Below are 20,906 nucleotides of genomic sequence, written 5' to 3'. Positions count from 1 at the left end.
GTTTTCAAATGGTACCTGCTTGTTGACGGCAGGTTCAGCTCATGAGACTGTAATCTGTTACTGTAAAGCTTTTAATGGTGTGTATTTATCTACAAAGGACAGTGGCAGACATCAGGACACTGAAGGAGCTGTTAGCAACCTTTCATTCATCACATTGCCAACACCACACCTCTGTCTGTCATGGGAAGGACTACAAAAATGTTTTCATCACCTTTGACATGTCTGTGGATTTTCTGTTTTACATATTTGTCGGGATGTATTGAAACCCCTGATCTTTATGTGATCTGGTTTGCCTGTGAGACTTGGTGAAACACTAGGAAAGGACAGTTTCAGTCTCACTAACATGTTTAACTTTTTTTTTCTTTTTTTCTTTTTTTTTTTTGTTGCTTAATTTTGTCTTCACCCCCCCTCTTCCCTACTCATGTGTTTTTACGCTAAGTAAGATGGATGGGCTGGAACAGTTCCAGCACTTTACCTCGATTAGCCTGGAAAACAAAATAGCTATAATCTGTAGATGCTGGAAACGTTTGTGTGTGTGTGTGACGAGAGTAATGAAATGAGGGGATCGTATGATTTCATGTAGTTTCCAGCCTGGTAATTAAAGTATATTTGCACCAAATGCTGTTTTTGTCATTCTTCATTCACATTTTTCTTTTTGGCAGTATTTATTTTGATCGGGCATAGTTTGATTGCTAAAGAACTGCTGTTAAACTGACGTGTTCTGAGGACAGTAGGCATGGAGGTGTGTGTGTGTGTGTGTTCAGTTGCTCCTGTGTTAGGGTGTGGGAGTGCATTGGATGCCTGAGCAGGGTGTGAATGTTTAGCTTTACTTTGTTTGTGCACTGAAAAGTGAGAATAATGATATAGGTGTGTTTATTAACCTCGATCTGACATTAGTGGGTTTTGGGGGTTTTTTTTGGGGTGGGGGGGTCTCCCCATCTTCTAACCAAGAATATTCCGTGGTAAAAAGTCCCCCCAACCTACACATGCGCACTGTTACTGTGGTATTTCAGAAATGTGTACTATTTAGAATAGACTGGAAGTATTTAAGCCTTTATGGGGTGGAGATGAATGCTTATCTGCAGAACAAAACCAAAGGCTAAAACTGTTGAACAACATTCTGTGTTACTGTGTTACGCATTTTCCTCCAAGAGAGGTCCAGAATTTAGAATAACCATCAAAGTATGAGCAGACAGCTGTGCTGTGTGTAAGGTGAATGAAGAGGCTGGCACACCCTTGCAGTGTCTCTGCCTTTGTTGTTTCTTCTCTGTTCAGCTGTTTGGAATTTACAGGTATACAGATACATAGTTGCTACATTAATGTGGCTCAAAATGAGCTGCAGGATGTGTGTGAACTGCAGGTTTGACATCCGGAGAAACGCCTGACCTTTAATCCCGAAGAATCTTAATGATTGCTTTCCACGAGGTCTTGCATTTGTGGTGCAGACATTTGTCTCCCTGCTCAGGGGGCATTTGTCACTAAAAAACATGAGTGTTTTAAGGGGAGGGGTGCACACCAGCATTTTTCTTGTGTTTTTTGTTTGTTTTGTTTTTTCCCATCTTATACAGGTTTAAGTATATGTTTTCAAAAAACATACAAAATCAATAAAAACTTGAATGTAAAACATAAACACGAGTGTTGTCATGCTCTTCAGGCCGGTGTCCTGCAGGTTTCAGATATCACCCTGGGTAAACACACCTGTATCAAATGATTAGTTCATTGCCAGACAACTTCAAGGCAGGTTGAAGAGGTAATTTAGCCATTTAAATCAGCTGCGTTGGATCAAGGACACGTCTAAAACCTGCAGGACGCCGGCCCTTGAGGCCTGGAGTTCCCCACCCCTGATATAGAGGAAAATGACCCCTGTCTATGCGTCATTTTCAGCAGCTCACTTGAGGTTTAAGATGAAAGTATTGCTACAGTTTGTTACCTGGGTGCAACCACAATATACAATATATGTGAGCAAGTGAAAAAGTATGTTACTCCAGACACGTAGACCCACCCAGAGAGAAACGTTGTGTGACTGGACCAATGAGCACAGCGTGCTCTCGCTGTTGCAATGAAAGCTGCTTAGCTACATTTTTTCTCGTGATTTCCAATTGTTGCTATGCAGCAGAGAGACGCCCGGATCTGGAATAACTTCCACGTCTTTAGATGCTGCACACTAAACGTTCCAGTGTATGGGGCAACCTGTAATCAGTAGATTTATGGCATGTACCACTATATGAAAGTGTTATGTAAATTACTTTCTGACCCTTTGGATGTTCCACTGTTGACTGTACACAGTGTCCCTCAGTGTTTGTGGCACAGGTCTGCTCCAAGCTTTGACTCAGGCTTAATAGTGAGGTGTCAGGGTGACATAGCCAAATGAGAACGACTTAATTTCCTTGTTATAAATTCAGGAAAAAAAGGCTCAAGGAAGAAAAAGGAAAAATCAGAAAGGGGAAAAAAAATTGATCTCACTGTGTAAACTATCATCTCCTGAATATTCTCATTAATTTGGAGCTCTCAGATTGGGAATGCTGTGTTCTTTTTAGTTATGGTAGCAGAGAAATTTCTTGGATATACTAATGCATCAAGTTGCTATTGTCTGGCAGTAGATAGAGTTTTCCAGCATGCAAGACAGAAACCTATAAACGAAATTGTCCCAGCAGATGTCACCTTTAAATAAGTCAGTGCGATTTCTATGAGGTATTTAGTCTCTGTTTATGTTTCCTTCATGGTAGTGTGATTATTCTCCAGCACATTTCTTTCCGGGATAATAAATATATCCTTTATCTCTGATCCTAGGGACTTAACAGGATACAGAGGTAGAGAAATATGGGATAACATAAAGACCATTTGTTCTGCGTCCACTTATCACTCACACATGGAATCACTTCTTTCTTTGATTATTTTACTGCTGCTAATTATTTCTACACACGTCTTCCATATAAATTTTTAATGTTCTAATACTCAAGTAAAATGTAACTATAATAAAGGAAGGTGTGGTTGAAAGCAATTAGCTGTTACACATATATTTAGAATAATGGATGCTCATATATAACATGAAGCAGGTTATTAGCTATGAGGTCAGCATGTAAACCAAATGCTCAGTTTCAGACAGATATCAGGCCGAGAGGATCATCTCGGGCACACAGCTCTGATGTGAACTCGTCTTTAGGTTTTAAAACAGGTTGTTTTAGAGGTCCAGTTTCAGTCCAGGGATAAGACAAATAATAACATAATAAAATAACAGTCCAAAAATAAAAACATTGAGCTGGAAATGAGGATAACCTTTTAATGATTATCGCACATTTTCTTTTTCACACAGCATGTCCTCATACTGGCTTCCTCCCCTCACCCCAACCAGTCACAGGACATGGCCGCCTCCCTGAGCCTGATTCTGCCAGAGGTTTAAACGTTTTTCCTTGCCACTGTCGCCAAAGCACTTGCTCAAAGAGGGGTCATATGACTGTTGGGGTTTTCTCTGTATTATTATAGGGTTTTTACCTTACAATAAAAGCACCTTGAGCCACTTGTCATTATGACAAAACCAAATTCAATTAATGACAGTCCAAAAAAGAGATTTAATCTACACTGGGAGAAAAAAAAATGTTAAAAATTGTAATTTTAAAAATGCCTTTCAGACCAATCAACAGTGAGCTGTTGTGCCAAAACTCCTCCTGTGCTACATATTTCAGATATTTCAGAGCTGTAACTGTCCTTCTTCAGAAGTTAAAATGTATTTACAATGCAAATTTTACATGCGATTAAAAAAGGAAACAAATTGCAAAGATTACACAAAAATAATATATTCTTTTTAAAAATATGGATAAGTAAATAAAAAATATATTAGATGGGATAAAATAAATAAAAGGGGATAATGCTATATTGATTCTACATTAAATGTAATATTCATTAGCCGTATGCGTCACTTTACACAATGTGGATTACACATATGGCAAAACCTTGAAAATATATGTGTGGTTGTGTGTGTGTTTTGCCATGCTCACAAGGTTTCACCAACATAGGTATCAATAAAGGGGAATCTGGTGCCTCATGGGTTTATTATTAGAATATATGTCGGTTTTAAAAAAAATTCTTTCAATAGATATTTGATATCAGCGCTGCGCTGAGTTTGTTGGCAGAAACAGTATAACTGTTTAGCCTCAGTTTATTTATAATATGAATTGCTGTATGACTTTATGATGTAGTCCACAAATGTAACAGAAGTGGATCCAAAACTAAGCCCTGAGGGACCCCATATGATACACAAACTTTAAATAAGACAAGAGCAGCTCAGAAAACGTACCTCTAATGGGGGTGAGTTATGTAATCACCTAGGACAGACCAGATCAGACACTTTAGGGCTGTTTGATCCAATATTAACAATCATTAAGAATCACATGTGTAAAATATGGATACATCAGTGCTTTTTCAAATGGCCAGCAGTGGACAACTCCTCTGGTGGAAAAAAGAAATCAACTTATATAGAAACCTTTTAAAAGGGCAGTTCAGCTTCTCTTACAAACGGCTCAGTATCTTGGTCTCTATTTTTAAGGGTTTTGAGGTGTGCAGGACTTTACGGTGATGTTGCAGTGGTCATTTCAATCTTTTATCTACAGTTTATGCAAACAAGACTGTAAGGCCCAATTTCTGTGCTGCTACCTTTAAAACCAGACTGGTATTATTCTGGTATATTATTGGTATTATTCACTGAAGTCTTGAAAGGCCAGAATTATTATTTCTTTTTTGGGGTAAACGTGAAATCGAGTTGCCTAATATTATGTATCCTCTTATACGAATAACCTTGAGAGAAACCTTGTGACAAAACTCACCTATCCCTTTAAGGAATCAGATTTGCAGTTCAATACCATTTTGGGTTTGTAGCACTGGATCATTTTTCAGCTCTATAATTATCCCAAGGGATATAATCTTCACAATGCGTGTGACACACAGAGCCGAGTGAACAGTGCAGGAATGGAGCGTTTCCCTCTGGCTTTCTGAATTATGCATTCCTGCTTTGTTGGTAATTAAAAGACCTGTGCGAGTTTGGAGAGTGTGTCAGGGGCCCAATGAAAGGAAGGGCTGGCCTGAAGAAGGGAAGAAGAGAGGGAGAGTGCAGAGAACAGGTCGGTCCAGTCGTCCTCTGCAAGGTGGATGTTTGGGCGTTGACACACCTGTTAACCTGTTTGGGAGGAGCCACTGGCATTAAACACCGTGGTGACATGAGTGTGTGTGTGTGTTTGTATACTTCAGTGTGTTTGACAAGAACCAGAGAGAGCGGGAGTCAGAGACGAAGAAGGAGTGAGACAGAGAGAGAGTGAGAGTTTTTACTCAGGATCTCTGCTTGACATCCGCCAAGATGTTTAAGAAAAAGGAGAGCTCCAAGGACACTAAGAATGGTACACTCAAGGTCTCGGGGAAGATCAGCAAGTGAGTTATTCACTGTGGATTTTATGAATGCGTGTATGAGTGTGGTGACACTGTATCTCTGTCATGTTCCTCCTGTTCCTGTTCTTCTAAAGCCAAGAACTGTGTCATGTTTCCTGTGTGTTCTTGCTGCCCTCTTTCTCTGTGTGCGTCTGTTTTGTGGTTTATTATATTACAAGTTTAAATGAGGTTTTAATGCATGTTTTCCTAGGGAATTCCTTCACTGCTTTCAAGTGCTGAGTTATGTGAGAGTTAATCTTTTGGAAAAAGCGAAAGCTAAATACAAGCCAGGGGTCAAGTTTACTTTGTAAACACGATGTGGATCGGTGTCCTGCAAGAGGACGAGTGAAATGAGGGAATTACGACTAAAAGTGAAATTGAAAGATGTTGTCATCCTGATTATCAGGCAGAAATTTACCCTAAACCTAATTTATTGGTGTTAGACCCTTGACAGGTGTCAGATCATTTGTATTAGTAATTTTATTGTACTGGAGAAAAAAAATCATTCACAGAGAAACTTTCTGTCTGTGCAAAATGATTATTGGAGAGCTTTTGTTGCTTGAAGATGTAGGGAGTCCTATCAGGCTAGGCAGCTGTTCAGATCAGATATGGAAATATGACAGTCAGGTGGCACAGGTTTCAAACATTTACATAAAGCTGACAGCAACCTGCTTTAGAGGATTGCGAATAAAAATGAATTCCATTTGATGCATAATGTGGGTGAGGTCATTTTCATGTGCTAAATATAAAGAGAAGGCTCATGAAGAGCCACTGAATCTAACTCATGGCAAATCTGCCAAAAGTCTCCGGATCACAGATCAGAACGCCATTTAAGTCGCTGCATTCAAAGCGGCGAAGTGGGATGATCACCTTTTTAAGTAATGGATAGTATTGAGGATGGGTTTTCTTCAGGTTTCCTCAGGATCAGTTTCTATTCATAGAAAGAGCCCCACATTCAGCTGCAAAGCCGACCACTTCACCTTTTTGTTCCTGGGAGTAACAAAAGACCGCTGACGTGATCTCACCGTCAGGTGGTGTCCGGCTTGTGCCTTCACCTTGGCTCGGCTTCAGACATATTTTCTCTCTGCTGAGGCGTGATGAGGGCTGGGTTGTCCGTTTTGCTCAGCTGGTTTCTGCCTCTCATGTGGGCGTTGGTTTTTAACTGTACATTACAGAGTGACGCACAGGAAGTGCTGTTCATTTCATTCAGTCATTTCTATTGTCTGATAATTGTTTATTTATTAGTTTAAGAAAAATTTGTGAATCGCAATCAAAGATGATTCCTGGGTGTTTGTTGGAAATGACACGGACAGCTGGAGAGCTGCGATGTATGGATTTGTGCATTAGACATGGCACTGGGACGTTTTTTAATGTTTTTAAAATAAAGGTACAAATAAAGGTAAAAGTGGCAGCAAATGCTCGGGTCAGGCTGAGTCTCCAAGAAGTCGAAAAGCCCAAAGACGTCATGGAAAAATTTGTATTTGTGTGTGTTGAGTCTGGGCGGCTCTCAGACATTCATCTTGTTCTGCTGGTGCCTTTGGTTACATCACAGATTAGAGCGCTGGTTACGCAGGGATTTAATAATGACTCTGCTGACTGTAAAGCACAGATTCATTTCGGCATTCAACATCCATTTCTTTGCTCCAGTGGTCATGTTGTAAAATAACAATTCTTGAACCTAATTTTACTATGAAATCAGACCTTTTTTTTACAATATGAGTTTAGCTTGAGGGGGAAATGAGGGTGTTTGTGCAGAAGATGTGAGATCTTACTATCATCTAAAAAATGCAGGCAAGCCCTTCTAAATTATGCAGATAATCCAGTTTAAACTGGTCTCATAGTAGTGTTTTCTGTAGCAGTCATTCATTTAATAATTTACTAAAAACCACCAACTGTTGAAGAAGAGCAGTTTAACGATTTCTTTAACCATTTTTTTAAAATTGGCTAAAAGCTCAGCATGACCACACAAGCAGCCCGCACAAATACTTGATTCATGCTGAGGAAAGCATAAAGTTCCCCCAAAACACCTTATGAGAAACTCAAAGTATCACCTTACAAGACACTCCTGGAAAACCCTGCACAGCCACTCCTGCACAGGAATATCACACTGCTGCTTGATTAAAAAAAAAAAAAAAAAGCACACATTTGATGCAGATACTGTATGTGTCTACATCAATGTATGGGTGTGACCAGTAATTCTTATCTGCTATTAATAAAAGAATAAAGTGAATAAACCAAAGGTGACAGCTTTAAATAAAAGAGATCAGAAATCAGACCTTAATGCATACCTGTCCCTACACAGTTCACCTTTATCAAGACAAACTCAGAACTAAATATCCGACATGTAGGAAAGTAAAAAAGTAAAATATAAAGATCTGTATATTACAGAAGACAAACTAGAGATTAAAGCCACTTTTAAAATGTACCTTTAAAAATCCAAATTGAGTGCAATTATTGGAAAAATGGCGCCATGCGTAGTATAGCGAGTGTTTGGTATGTTTGGCTCATGCTCCTCTGTCTGATGATCACAGACTCTTTTTTTTCATGTATTTATTTGATCATTTGTTTTTTTAGAGCAAAGAGGATAAATCTCTTCCACAGCCCACTGCACCTACTGTTTCTATAAACAATGGTAACTAAACAGGTTTTTCTTTGACTGCAAAGGTGGGAATGCATACCTGTCCCTCCTGCTGAGTGAGCAGGAACAGGGCAGTCGTTGTGACAGCAGCTGCAGAACCAGATTCTTTGATTTCGTTTTGCACATAAGTGTAATTTCAGCATCAGTGTGACCTTTCTCAGACTGAATCCTCGGCCCACTGGTCATTTCCTCTATAAGCAGTTTTCAAAAGCGCTGACTCTCTTTTAAAAAAGCAGTTTAAAATCGTTTAATTTTCTTGATTTCGTTTATTCTTTGTCTTGATCTTTGAGCTTGTTTTTATTATGTTTTTCACATTTAAATCTATTTTACTCTATTTTATGTGCAACACTTTGTGACTACTTATCTGTTAAAAGGGCTTCATAAGTAAACTTACTTACACTGGTTAATATAACCATGTTATTCTTTATAATAACATGGTTATTACCGGTGGGCAGATAGTGATTTTTCGTTTTTATGTTAACGGTATAAACAATGAAAGGTGGTGGATTGTCCAATGGTTGTGATCGACTCTGGGCTGGACCAATTACAATACATCCATGTTGAGGTGAAAAGCAAGCGATTTGTCCCATACTTCAGCTAGAATGAAAAAAAGACACAAAGCTGGAGTTATTCTGTGTATTTGTGTGTTTATTCTTCCTCTTCTTCTCTCATCCCTCATCGTCATAGAAATCATACATATATACCAACAAGACTGTGCATCACTGTCACAACAGCGTTTGTTTTCATTCAAAGGCTTTATGGTTTTTCCTATAATACTTGGTGGGCCGGTCTCTAGTCAAAATACCTGGGCTGATTTTTTGTCCCAGTCCAGCCCAGTCTGACAGCTTTTCATATCTCTTTTCTTAATGTTGACACTGACAGATACACCAAAAAATTGTGCTGCTAAGATTTTTTCATCTGTATTTTTTGAACTGTAGCTCTACTTTAGCAACATTTTTTAAACTTCAGAGACTGCTGTGCAATGTATCGCACATTTCATTACTAACAAAAGCAAAAGTGTAATATGTTGAAAGTTGCCATATTTAGAATGTGTGTGTGTGTGTGTGTGTGTGTGTGTGTGTGTGTGTGTGTGTGTGTGTGTGTGTGTGTGTGTGTGTGTGTGTGTGTGTGTGTGTGTGTGGAGGTGGTATACAGTTTTATACAGCTGTGTAAAATACATAAATCTCAGTTAATGAGGCAAAACCTGGATTTTAAAAAGTCTATTTTTAACACACACACATATTGAGGAGCTGTGTGTTCTGAACCAATTATACACAAACATATCTCCAAAACCCAGTTTGCAGTTTGCAAAAACTTTGATTTAATCTAATTTAACTTTTAACTGAGCTCTACCCCATGATTTATTCAGGCAGTAGATACAAAGCCTCTTAAATAAAACAAATACAATATTTGTCTCCAATCCCAAAGACTTCACCTTCATGGGTGTAGCTAATCTCTCAATGGAATGTCTTCCTCCTCATTTTGACAATCTTAGTCATTGCTTTGCTTTACTCTGAGCAGCGACACAATCAACACAAACACTGACAGAGGGAGTGACAGTCAAAGTTCAAGAATGGGTAGAATTTAAAGAACGTTTTGGGTGTGGTGCGAAGGGTGGAAAAATCCTACTCCATCCTAAAAGATCTGGAAACTGTGCAGTTTGTGCAAAATAAAAAACACTGAATGGAAAAAATAAAAATAAAAACACCCTCACTGTGCAGATTTTTTTTATATAAAGGATGACCTGGGGATGTGAAGTTTGTCCACAAATATAAATAAGTCTTTGTTGGTAGTGAGAGTGCTCATAAAAATGCACACCATAAGGTTTGACTGTAATCAAGCTGTTAATTATTCAAAACTTCTGCGTGGGAGTACTCGTATACTTACCAATTCTGTATCATCCCTGAAATGATGTGTGCTGCTGTTCAACCTCTGACCTTTGTTGTCTGCTGCAGGTCACAGGCCACCGACTTGGCCTTGCTGATCACCCAGATGCAAAAAGATGCAGACTTGGTGGAGAAAAACGTCCTCAGGGCTGAGGAGCTGCTTGCTGTGGTAAGAACAAAACAAAACCTCTAATTTTATGAACGATTACCCTCATTGCTTTGTAAAAACGTCACCTTATCTGTTGTCTGCCTTTGACAGGATTTTGAAAATGACAAGAAAGAGCTGCCGTACCAGCATCAGAGGGAGATCTCAGATGAGCTGGGTGAAGCTGAGGGCCTGCTGAAGAAGCTCTTCATAGATGTTGACAAAGCCAAGAACCTAAAACATCCCCAAGCCACAGACATAGAGAGCGAGTGAGTTCATGCAGAATAAATACAACACAGAAGATTTGCAGTATACCTGGTCCCTCCTCTGAGAACATACTGAGGATTTTAAAACATTTTAGCTGTTTAATATCATTAACTTTGAACTCATTGGAGCTCCACATTAACCACAGTTGTTTGTTTCTTTGTGTCTTTTCTGCCCTTTGATGACTCCAGTGTCCTTCATCTTCATGAGCGCTGGCTGAAGGACTGTACCGTCTACAGAGACATCTACGAGCAGATTGATGATGTGTCGCGGATGCCCTTAATTGACTGGGGGCCTGTTTTAAGTGAGAAGCAAGTAAGTACTGTTACACTGTCTGAACATCCACGTCAGTCTTTCATACTCTATTAAATATTAATGCTCTTATTGTCAACAAAAAGGACAAAAAACTGTTTTAAAACTGCTGCCACCAACAAGTATTTTCCTCTGTAGTCAGACGCTCTGTAACAAAAACTGTTCAAACTTTGAGTCGCACTGTTGCTTATTTGAGCATCGTAGAGAAATCAGACTCCTTTGACATGATGTCAGCAATCTGTAATTTCTATGTAATTCTATCTATAGTTCCCTTTTTAGCTAGCACTAACCTGGCCACCCTTGCTGTTCTCCCTGCAAGCCACTTTGCAAACCCCCTCGACATCAAGTGTTTTGAAAAAAATCAAACTAAATATTTGCAGTCTTTTAAAAAGATTTAAGTCTCCATTAGGAACTACAGGGTGGGGAAAATGGCAGTCACCCTTTCACAGGATTGCTTAATAATAAATAACATTAACTGTATCCTTTAATCCTAATGTAATCTAAATGCACTTGTTTCTTCGTTTTGCACCTGTCTGTACTGTAATAAATCTCCCAAGCAGAGCTGACTGATTTACCGGCCTCACCCTGTCAGACCTGTCCTTTGATATCTCATCACTACATTTCCATGAACTGCTTTCTTCTGGTGTCTGTGCTTTCAGAAACTGGTGGATGTGGAGCAGTTTGGCCCTAGTATGGCTGATCTGGAGAAGCAGATTGCTGCTCACAACATCGTACACAAAGAGATTGACGCCTACAACACGCAGCTCTGCCTCGCTTCTGCTGGCAGCAAGGTCTGCATGCATGATTACACAAGAACACATGCTTGCATGATGTGTTCTACTTAAAACTGATTGCAGCTTGTGTCCTTTATTAAGCAAAAAGCATTTCAAACAGCCACTCACATTCGCTGTCTTGTTTTTTAAGGAGAAATACGACGCTCTGAAAAAACAGTACAACAACTTATTGGTGAGTTGCTTCAGTCACTTAATGTTCAAAGATAAACACAAGTCTTATTTCACTTTTGGTTTTGGCAGTGTAAAAAGCTGTGAGGGAATTTTTCCAATTTTTGTTTTTTTCTTTGTTGGAGAAAAAATGAAAAATGTAAATTTCTGCTTAAAATTTCCCCCAAAAAAGTAAAAATTTTTAAAGAAATTTAAAAAATCAAAAGAAAGAAAGAAAGAAATAATAATTAATACATGAATAAATGAATAAAAAATTATTTTAGGGGTACTCATTTGTCTTTCCATTTTAATTTATTTCTCCTAAGGACAACTCCAAGTGGCGCCGTCACTACCTTAATAGCCTGTACGAGTACATGCAGAGCTGCAACAAGGAGCTGAACTTCCTGGCAGAAGAGCAGAATAAGATCAAAAAGCAAGACTGGAGTGACCACATGTTGGACCCTCCTGACGTTCGGAGGCAGTATGAGGTTAGGATTAATGCGTTTTTAAGTCAGATGAAAAATAGAATTGAAAGGCTCACCAATCACGAGGTGTGGCCTGTCCAGTGTGACAGAAGTTGTTTTGGTTCTGTACCTGGATGAATTCACACATAAATACATCAATTTTGATTTGATCTCATTTAGAATTTCAAGAACAACAGTCTGCTGTCCCACGAGGCCGAGGTGAACAAACTCCAGGACGAAGGCGAGAGACTTGTTGAGATGAAGCACCCCGCAAGCGACACAATACAGGTACTTGAAAAGCCCGTTAACAACATCAGCTTCACTCTTTCATCCTGAATGCTGTTTAAAGGTATGTCAACTCCCTTCATTATATTTCCAGGCTCAAAGAGATGATGTACGAAATGAGTGGCAGAAATTCCTCAATCTCTGCATCTGTCAAGAGACGCACCTGGACAGCGTGGAGGGTTTCAAAAGGGTGAGACAGAGTTCATCGCAATGCAGTGCTCAGTTTGCAACCTGTTCTGTCATCACCATTTGCAGATTTTATGCATAAACTCAAAACAAAACAAAAAGTGTGCTTTGTTCCGTTTTTCAGTACCAATATGACAGCGAGCAGCTGTCAGAGTCGCTGACCAAGCTCAACAGCACCCTGGACCCCAAGACTCTCAGCAAGAAGAGCAAAACTGAGAAACTGCTGCAGCTTGAGGTACGTCCAGCCACCAGTACTGCAACTCAGCACACATAAGAAATTCAGCTTGCACCCCTCTTTCAAGCTAGCAGTGAGGATTTTAAAAAAGTGAATGAGAAGGAGATTTGGATAGAAAATGAGGCACTGGGGCAGGCAAAGCTGGAGACAAGGAGACTCCAAAGTTCAAAAGTAAAACAGGGAAAGTCTCCAAAAGTTGATTCTGTTCAGTGGAAGCCTAAAAAGGGAAATTATAAAGTCTTTGAGTTATATTTATTGAATAATTCTCAAAGTTTATTTATTTATTCATATGTAAATGGACATATATATGAGAAAATATAAGGTGTAAACACAGCAGACTGAAGGAAAACTGTTAATTTGCTGGGCAGGTCACATGAAACTTTACAGTCCTGCCAATATACACCAGAACTAACAAAAACAAATACATAAAATGAGTTAAAGGTGCTCACACACCTGGTTTGCCACCACCCACTGATTGAGATGTGTTATAGAGCAGTCTTTCATTGCCACGGTACTGAAATCAGGAAGAAACAGAGGTTCATTTTGCGGGATATTACACTAAGTTTGTTAAACCCAGCAGAAAAATTATGTGAAAAGATATGTTTGGAATCTTTTTTTAATCTTTGCGTGTTTTTCCTACCAGGCGGAGGAGAAAGATGTGCAGAAATGTGAACAGCTGCTGGCTGACCTGAGGAAACGCAGCACCACCATCGCTCCACTGAAACTGCGACGTACGACCCCCAGCAGAGCCATCACTGTGGAGTCCCTGTGCGACTGGGAAACAGGCACGGTGGGGAACAATTTTTGTCTAAATGTAAAACTCTAACTGCATGTGGCTGCAGTAAAAAACAACAACAACTTTGAAAAGTGACTTGTCTGACTGAATCAATCGTTATTTTTTTAGGATTCTCTGCAAAGAGGAGACAAGTTCACCTTAAAATCAAACTCAGACGTTGCGAACTGGAATGTCATTTCCACTGATGGAAAAACTAAAAAATTCCCAGGAGTTTGCTTCCAGATCCCACCACCTGACTCAGAGGCCATTGATAAAGTGGACCTGTAAGTGCTGACAAGCTTTATTATTAAACAGCTCAAATGGCACATCCGACGTCTGCCCTTTCTTTGACTCCGCCCCTTTCTTTTTGTTCATTAGTTTGGGCCAGGAGCTTGCAGACATCAAGAAGAGAAGAGCCGCTCTGGCCGACTCCCTGAAGAATAACAAATCAGAAATCTCCAGGGCCCAGCAGTTAGGTTGTTGTCAATTAATTAAATGCATAAGTGTCCTCATTATATGCAATCACTGCATCTTTAAACCACAACTAAAGTGAGATCAACCATTTAAAAAGCTCTCCTTTTCCTCCTTCAGCCCCAGTGTCTTCTGCCCCCATGGACCCCAAAGTAGCAGCCCTCTCTCAGCAGCTGGACAAGCTGGACAATGACCTGGCCAAAGCTGAGGAGAGCATGCTGAGCCGTCTGCGAGCCCCGCTGAGCCGCAGTGATCCCGCTGGTGATCTGGCCAAAAGGATGAAGGAGCAGGAGGTGAGAAAAAACACAAACTAACATCAGCACCAGCTAAATATCATTCACCATGTGACACCAAGAAACTAAAACAAACCATATAAAAGCCATTATTTTGCTGTTATTATCCTCGTATGTGTGTGTATGCATTCATACCCTATACAGCATAAAGGGATTCTTCACTCCTGCAGACTGTCAGCATGAAATGATTATGCTGTGAATTATACTTATATCTCATGTTTAATGGAGGGTTGTATGGATGCTCTTTACAGCAAACTGCTCAGACACTACAGGCTCTACAGCAGCAGCAACAGGCTGCACAGGCTGGCATGCAGCCCCTGCTGGCTAAAGATCCCAACGGGACCTCTTCGGGACTGCCGCTCAAACTCAGTGCTGCCAGCAACAAGTCTGACAACCTTGCTGCACTTGCTGACCTTTACAATAAGAAGTAAGAGCTTGTTTTATGGCGGGGTTTGATTTTGGAACAACATTTTTAAAAACTTAAATCAGTTTTTCATTCTTCTATCCATCTTTGTTAAGTTGTGTTACTTGAGTAGATGATCTAGATAACAGATAACCTTAGTATATTTAGTAGTTTATTTATCTTCTTTTCTGCAGAGCAAATGCCTCACTTAACCTGGAGAAACAGATCAAGAAGGTGGATGGTCTCGTCTCCGGCTTTGAGAAAAGGCTGAGTGAAGATGGTCCGATCCCTAATGGCCCAAAAGCAATTGAAACCCGTGCTGAGGAAATTCAAGTAAGGAAGTCTTGACCATACAAATTTGAATTCTCTTGCATATCTCTAATGTTCACTTTGAATTGAACATCTCCTTTGTGGTGTTTAGAGCCAGCAAAAGTCTGTGGCAGCTGCTCAGAATGACATGAAGAAGCTCAGCAAGGATCTGGAGACCACAGAGCAGCTGTGCAGCTCTCTGCAGCAGGACTACCAGGAGTACTGCCCGGACATCCAGCGCCAGAAAACAGAGGTCAAGCAGCTACAAGCACGTTATACCAATGTTGCCAACCAGCTGAAGGAGAGGTGAGAGTCAGACTGTGAACACATCATCTCAGTCCCTTCAGCTTTATTAGAAAGACAGACTACAGTGGTTTTCCCTCATCAGCCTTTTAAATCACTTAAATCAAGCAACAAGGAAGTGAGAAGTACCTTTACGATTAGATCGGGTATTTGCAACCTGCAATGGGGTTCATCTGTACTTCATCTATAAATCTATATACATCTATATATAACCTATAAAAATGTGCTACTACACTACTAAAAGGTAAAACAGGTTTCATTACATAAGGCGTTTCTGTTGTCATAATGTACCTAATACACCAATACCTCATAATGTGCCTAATACCTCTCATATTCCTCTCAGAGAAAGCACCTTACTCGAAACTGCAGGAAAGAACCAGGAGTTCCAGAGCACATGTAAATCCCTGAACTCATTCTTGGACAACCTGCCAACAAACAAGATAAGCCCCAATGACGATCTGTCTCAGATTGCTGCTAAGAAGAGCTCTCAAGAGGTGAGACTGTCTTCTGATTATTTACCTTTAAGTATCACATAAGAATAAAATAACAACCTGGCTACCCACTCCACACAAAATGTCTTTTTGATTTATGGATGTATAAACATTATTCTCAATATGAACCTGTAGAAATTCACTATGATTATGACAGGACAGTAACTTTAGGTGATTAATATTTCTATACCTACTCATTGCAGAGGGTGATGGACGACCTGACGCGGAAGGAAGCTGACATGGAAAAGGTGACAAGCCTCTCTCAAGACCTGCAGGAACTCCTCAATGTAAGACTCCTAACTTATAATAAATAATATAATACAATAATTTATGGAACCATGGTGTAGCGGTACAACCCTGGGAGGAAATGCTAATCCTGGGGCTAATGGGACTTCCCTCAGGAAGGGCATCCAGTGTAAAGACAAATGTGTTGAAAGTTAAAAAAGCATAGAATGCATAAATGCATTTTAGGTAACACAGAAAGTAAATTAATACATTTTAATTTTAACATTAGCAGACATGGCTCGTACTTAAAGATTTTGAAATAGGCAACAAATGACATGAAACAATTCAAAGATTTTAAATCTTCACGTCTCTGCAGGAGTACGAGACCAACGTTGACACGTACAACAGTACGCTTGAGGACGCCGGCGCCACCGTTCCGAAGAAACCACGTATGCCCACACTGTCTGAGGCTATTCAGAAAGAGGTAATGTCTGTGTGTTTTTCAACATGATACACACTTCTCACATTTATTTATAGATCGAGGTGACATGAGGTTTGCTTATTACAGGAAAAGAGTCTGGTGAACCGCTACGCTGAAACAAAAGCTGAAAACACCCAGCGCCAAAAACAGATGGGCCTGGCTAAGAATCTCATATCACGAGTAAGAAAACAGTGAATGAATTTATTATCTTTTGTATGCATTTAGATTATGCTTTCCATAAAACTAAAGCTACATTGCAAATAATATTACTTTGAATAAATTTGCTTTTCCTGCTGCAGAATGAAGAGACAGTTCAAGCAGTGGCACAGCAGCAAGTGCGGTCTGAAAGGAGTGCTTTTGAGTTAGATGGTCTGGTAAAAGAGCTGGAGGAGGAGAAGGAGAGGAGGACTCATGCTGAGACAAACCTGAGAACATTCAAAGACAGGTTTTTGTCTTTGAAGAGTCGCCGTGGAGTTGAACGTGTCGAGGAGAAAGAAGTACTAAAGTACTACCGTGACCCAAAAGTGGAAAGTGATCTGAGGGCTCTGCAGCAGACGCTACATGAGGAAATCATGAAGCGCACCACCATACAAACTGAGGTTGAGGTTACAAACAAAAAAGTCACCACCCTGGCAGAAACCGTAAAGAGCGCTCCACCAAAACTGGTGACTAGAGAGGTGACAGAGTTTGAGAAAGATCCCCAGCTGGATACAGAGGCTGCTAAGCTGAGAGATCAAATAACGAAGATGAGAGAAGAAATTCGGATGAGGGATGGGGAGCATATTCAGATGAAGACAGAAGTAACAATTCTCCAGCAGAAGAGGCCAACAATCAAAGAGAGGGTGGTTAAGAAGGAAGTGGTTAAAGTGGAGAAAGACCCAGAGATGCTGAGAGCAGTGCGAACATTTGAGACAGAAATTTCTGACGAGAGCAAAAGGACCAAGCTCCTCAATGATGACATCTTCCAAACAAGGAGTCAGATAAATGCACTAGAGAGGCTGATTCCTAACATTGCGCCTAAGATAATCACTAAAGAAGTCAAAAAGATTGAACAAGACCAAGACCTAATCAACGAATCCCAGAATATTCGAACAAGCCTGGAGGAAGAGAGAATTGAAAACAACTCTCTGGTCAATGAATTGACGGTGCTCCACAACCGTTACAGAGAAGTTTACGAATGGAAACCCAGAGTTGAGGTGAAGGAAATTGTTAACGAGATCTACAGGATAGACCCAAACACAGAGGTGGAGATAATGCGGCTCCGCAAAGAGATACAAGACTGCAGCAAGCGGCGCTCAGACCTTGAAAGAGGGCTCACCAAGGTGACAACTGAACTCAACATCATTCAGTCAGAGAAGCCAAGAATTGAAACAAAAGAAGTTTTCCAAGAGGTGGTTAAAGAGGAAAGAAGCCCCGAAAATGAGAGAGAAATTCAGAGGCTAAATGACCAGGTGCATAATTTACACAGCAATTACGACTCCCTCCAAGACCAGCTGAGAATGCTCCGGCAAGAGAGAGATGAGTGGAAGGCTGAAAAGTCAAAGGTAGAGACCCAACTTGTCACCAGAGAAGTTATTAAGTATGAGCCCGATCCACTCCAAGAGAAAGAGTTTGACCGCTTGAGAAATAATGTGCGGGAAGAGACACAGATTCGGCGCACCATTGAAGAGATGGTGTTTGACCTGAAAAATAAATACATCCAGTTGGAGAGACAGAAACCAGAAGAGAAGGTGGTTCTCCAAGAGGTTGTTCGTTTGCAGAAAGACCCAAGGCAAATGGTCGAGCATGAAAGGCTTAGCAGGAACCTGGATGAAGAAGTAACGAACCGGCGTCAGTTTGAACTGGAGCTACAACAGTTAAGAACAAAGGTGGAAGAGAAAGAGAGGATCCTCAGAGAGAGTGTTGAACGCCAAAAGAGGATTCAAGCTGAGTCTGAAGTCAGAGAGATTAAACTGCGTATCTCACAGCTGGAAAATGCCCCACCACCTGTTGAGGAAAACATAGTTGTCGAGGAGGTGCTCAAGGTGGAGAGAGACCCGAAACTGGAGAGGCTGACAAGCAGTCTGCGGTCAGACATGGACAAGGAAACCAGTGATATTCTGAGACTGCAGAGAGAAATCCGTAACATCAACATAAAGCTTGAAATCTTGCAGAAAGAGAAGTCCAGTGAGAGGACAGTCTACAAAGAGGTTGTCCGTGTTGAAAAAGACCAGGCAGTTGAGGCTGAGAGGGATCGCCTGAGAGAACAGGTGTCTCAAAGTAAATTTGCCAGACAAGACCTCGAGGATGAACTTAGACGTTTCAATGACAAAATCCATTTCCTAATGAACAGCAAATCTGCTACTTCAAGAGAGGAGACAACCCTGATTATGAACCGAGATGCCTTACAGAGAGAGAAGGAAGACCTCACTCGTGAACTTAGATCCCTTGATGGCAAGAGGCACGATATCAGCCTGTCCTTCCAGCAGCAGAGCCGACTGATGAGTGAAAGAACACAGATGAGCAGACAGAGAAGCATTAAGATGGAGTCTGATGTCATGCGTTTGGAGAGGGATATCTTGGACGAAAAAGACAAGATCCATCAGCGAGATAGCATCATCCGTGAGCTTATACAGAACCTACAGAGAGAGGAGAGTGCAGAAACAAGAACCAAAGAGACCAATGTCTCTACAAAGATCACAATTTTGGACCCAGTTACCGGCAAAGACATGTCTCCTTATGATGCCTACCTTCAGGGCTTGATTGATCGTCCGCAGTACATTCACTTGCAAGAGCTTGAGTGTGACTGGGAGGAGATCACTTCATTGGGACCTGATGGGGAGATATCTTTACTCCAGGATCGCAAGAGTGGAAAGCAGTACTCCATCAAAGATGCGCTGAAGGACGGAAGATTGACAGAATATGATCTGCAACAGTACAAACAAGGAAAAATTCCCATCTCAGAATTTGCCTTGCTCGTCGCTGGTGACAACAAGAAGCAGTCCCAGTTCAATTCAATCACCCCAAAATCCACCACATCACTCAATTCAGCACCTATTAACCTATCTGCTGCCAAAGAAACCTACCCAGTTGCTGGAATAATAGATACAGACACTGACACCTGCTACACAATACGCAATGCCACCGTGAGTAAGCTAATTGATTCCACAACTGCCCAAAGACTTCTGGAGGCTCAGGTATCAACAGGAGGAATCATTGACATCAGCAATAAAGGGAGATACACGGTTCACAAGGCAGCAAACAGAGCCCTCATCGAGGATAGTCAAATCCAGAGACTGCTCAATGCACAGAAGGCTTTCACTGGAGTTGAAGACCCTGTGACCAAAGAGCGTTTGTCTGTGGGAAAGGCTGTTCAGAAAGGCTGGATGCCGAAGGACACTGCCATTCGCTTCATGGAGGCTCAGCACCTGACCGGAGGGCTGGTCGATCCAGATACCGGTCACAGAGTTAGCATCTTGGATGCCGTTGGGTCCAGAATGATTGACAACACAATAATGAGAGACCTGGAAACTGAGTCCGCCTACATCAAAGATATTATAGACCCAATCACAAAGGAGAAAATCAACTACAAGCAAGCTCTGAATCGCTGCAGGAAAGACCCAAATACAGGCTTACCAATGCTGCCTGCCTCTTCCAAAGGGTCTGGTTATAGTCCAGTGTACAATTCGACTAGATATGCAAGATTTTAGATATGTTTACTTTTTGGAGACATCTTTTCTATATGAAATCCATACATTACTTATAATGGACATTTTGACTCAGGAAAAGTCTTCTACTGCAAAGCTTTCTCTCTAGCCAAAATAACTGCTGCTGAGTTTTTTTGTTTACTAAAAATGTTTGATGTGGGCAGATTTTTCTTTTTTGGTTTAATTTAAAAACAGTATAAATGAAGTTTATCTTTAATATTAATGTGTTATTAGGGATACTGGGACATGGTGCAATGGTATTTGCCAAGATTAATTGATTCTGTATTACTCCTGGGTTTTCTTCAAAACTGTTCATTGAATTTTATCTTGTTTGATACCTTATAAAGAAACAAATATCAATAAAATAAATTATAATGGTTAAAGTGTATGGACTCTCATTTTCAATGCTGTGCAGTCTCTAAAGTAAAGAAAAATGCTATGAAAAAGTATTTACTTCATCTTGATTTCTTAGTTTTTTTTATATATGTCAAACTTAAATGTTTCAGATCATCAAACATCTTTTAATATTAGAAAAATATAATATAATCGTGTAATAGAGGTCATGCCAAAGTATCTCAACAAGATTAAATACAAGACTTTGACTTGGGCAGTCCAAAACCTTCTTTTTTATTTGCTTATTGAGATATTCAGAGGTAGACTTGCTGATGTGCTCTTAGTCGTTGTCCAAGTGAGCTTGG

General features: G+C 40.4%; 1 protein-coding gene across 1 annotated transcript; it reads left to right on the top strand.

Annotated features, from left to right (window-relative positions):
* Positions 1 to 5,248: 5,248 nt before the first annotated feature.
* Positions 5,249 to 20,594, top strand: evpla (envoplakin a). The gene is made up of 22 exons (XM_085459781.1): positions 5,249 to 5,418; positions 10,009 to 10,108; positions 10,199 to 10,353; positions 10,540 to 10,663; positions 11,320 to 11,451; positions 11,585 to 11,626; positions 11,928 to 12,089; positions 12,246 to 12,353; positions 12,445 to 12,540; positions 12,661 to 12,771; positions 13,415 to 13,561; positions 13,676 to 13,830; positions 13,925 to 14,022; positions 14,138 to 14,310; positions 14,562 to 14,737; positions 14,908 to 15,046; positions 15,135 to 15,328; positions 15,669 to 15,819; positions 16,020 to 16,103; positions 16,418 to 16,525; positions 16,610 to 16,702; positions 16,822 to 20,594. Exons 1-22 carry the CDS (start codon positions 5,348 to 5,350, stop codon positions 20,209 to 20,211), a joined length of 6,009 nt encoding a protein of 2,002 aa, XP_085315907.1. The 5' UTR covers positions 5,249 to 5,347; the 3' UTR covers positions 20,212 to 20,594.
* The last annotated feature ends 312 nt before the right edge of the window (positions 20,595 to 20,906 follow it).

This window comes from Copadichromis virginalis, linkage group LG6, assembly GCF_057382275.1.
Source record: "Copadichromis virginalis isolate Kocher_CV1m ecotype Utaka linkage group LG6, C_Virginalis_male_GT1.1, whole genome shotgun sequence".
Classification (NCBI taxonomy): Eukaryota; Metazoa; Chordata; class Actinopteri; order Cichliformes; family Cichlidae; genus Copadichromis; species Copadichromis virginalis.
The sequence above is the reverse complement of the archived record's forward strand: the minus strand, read 5'-3'. Positions and strand labels throughout refer to the sequence as shown.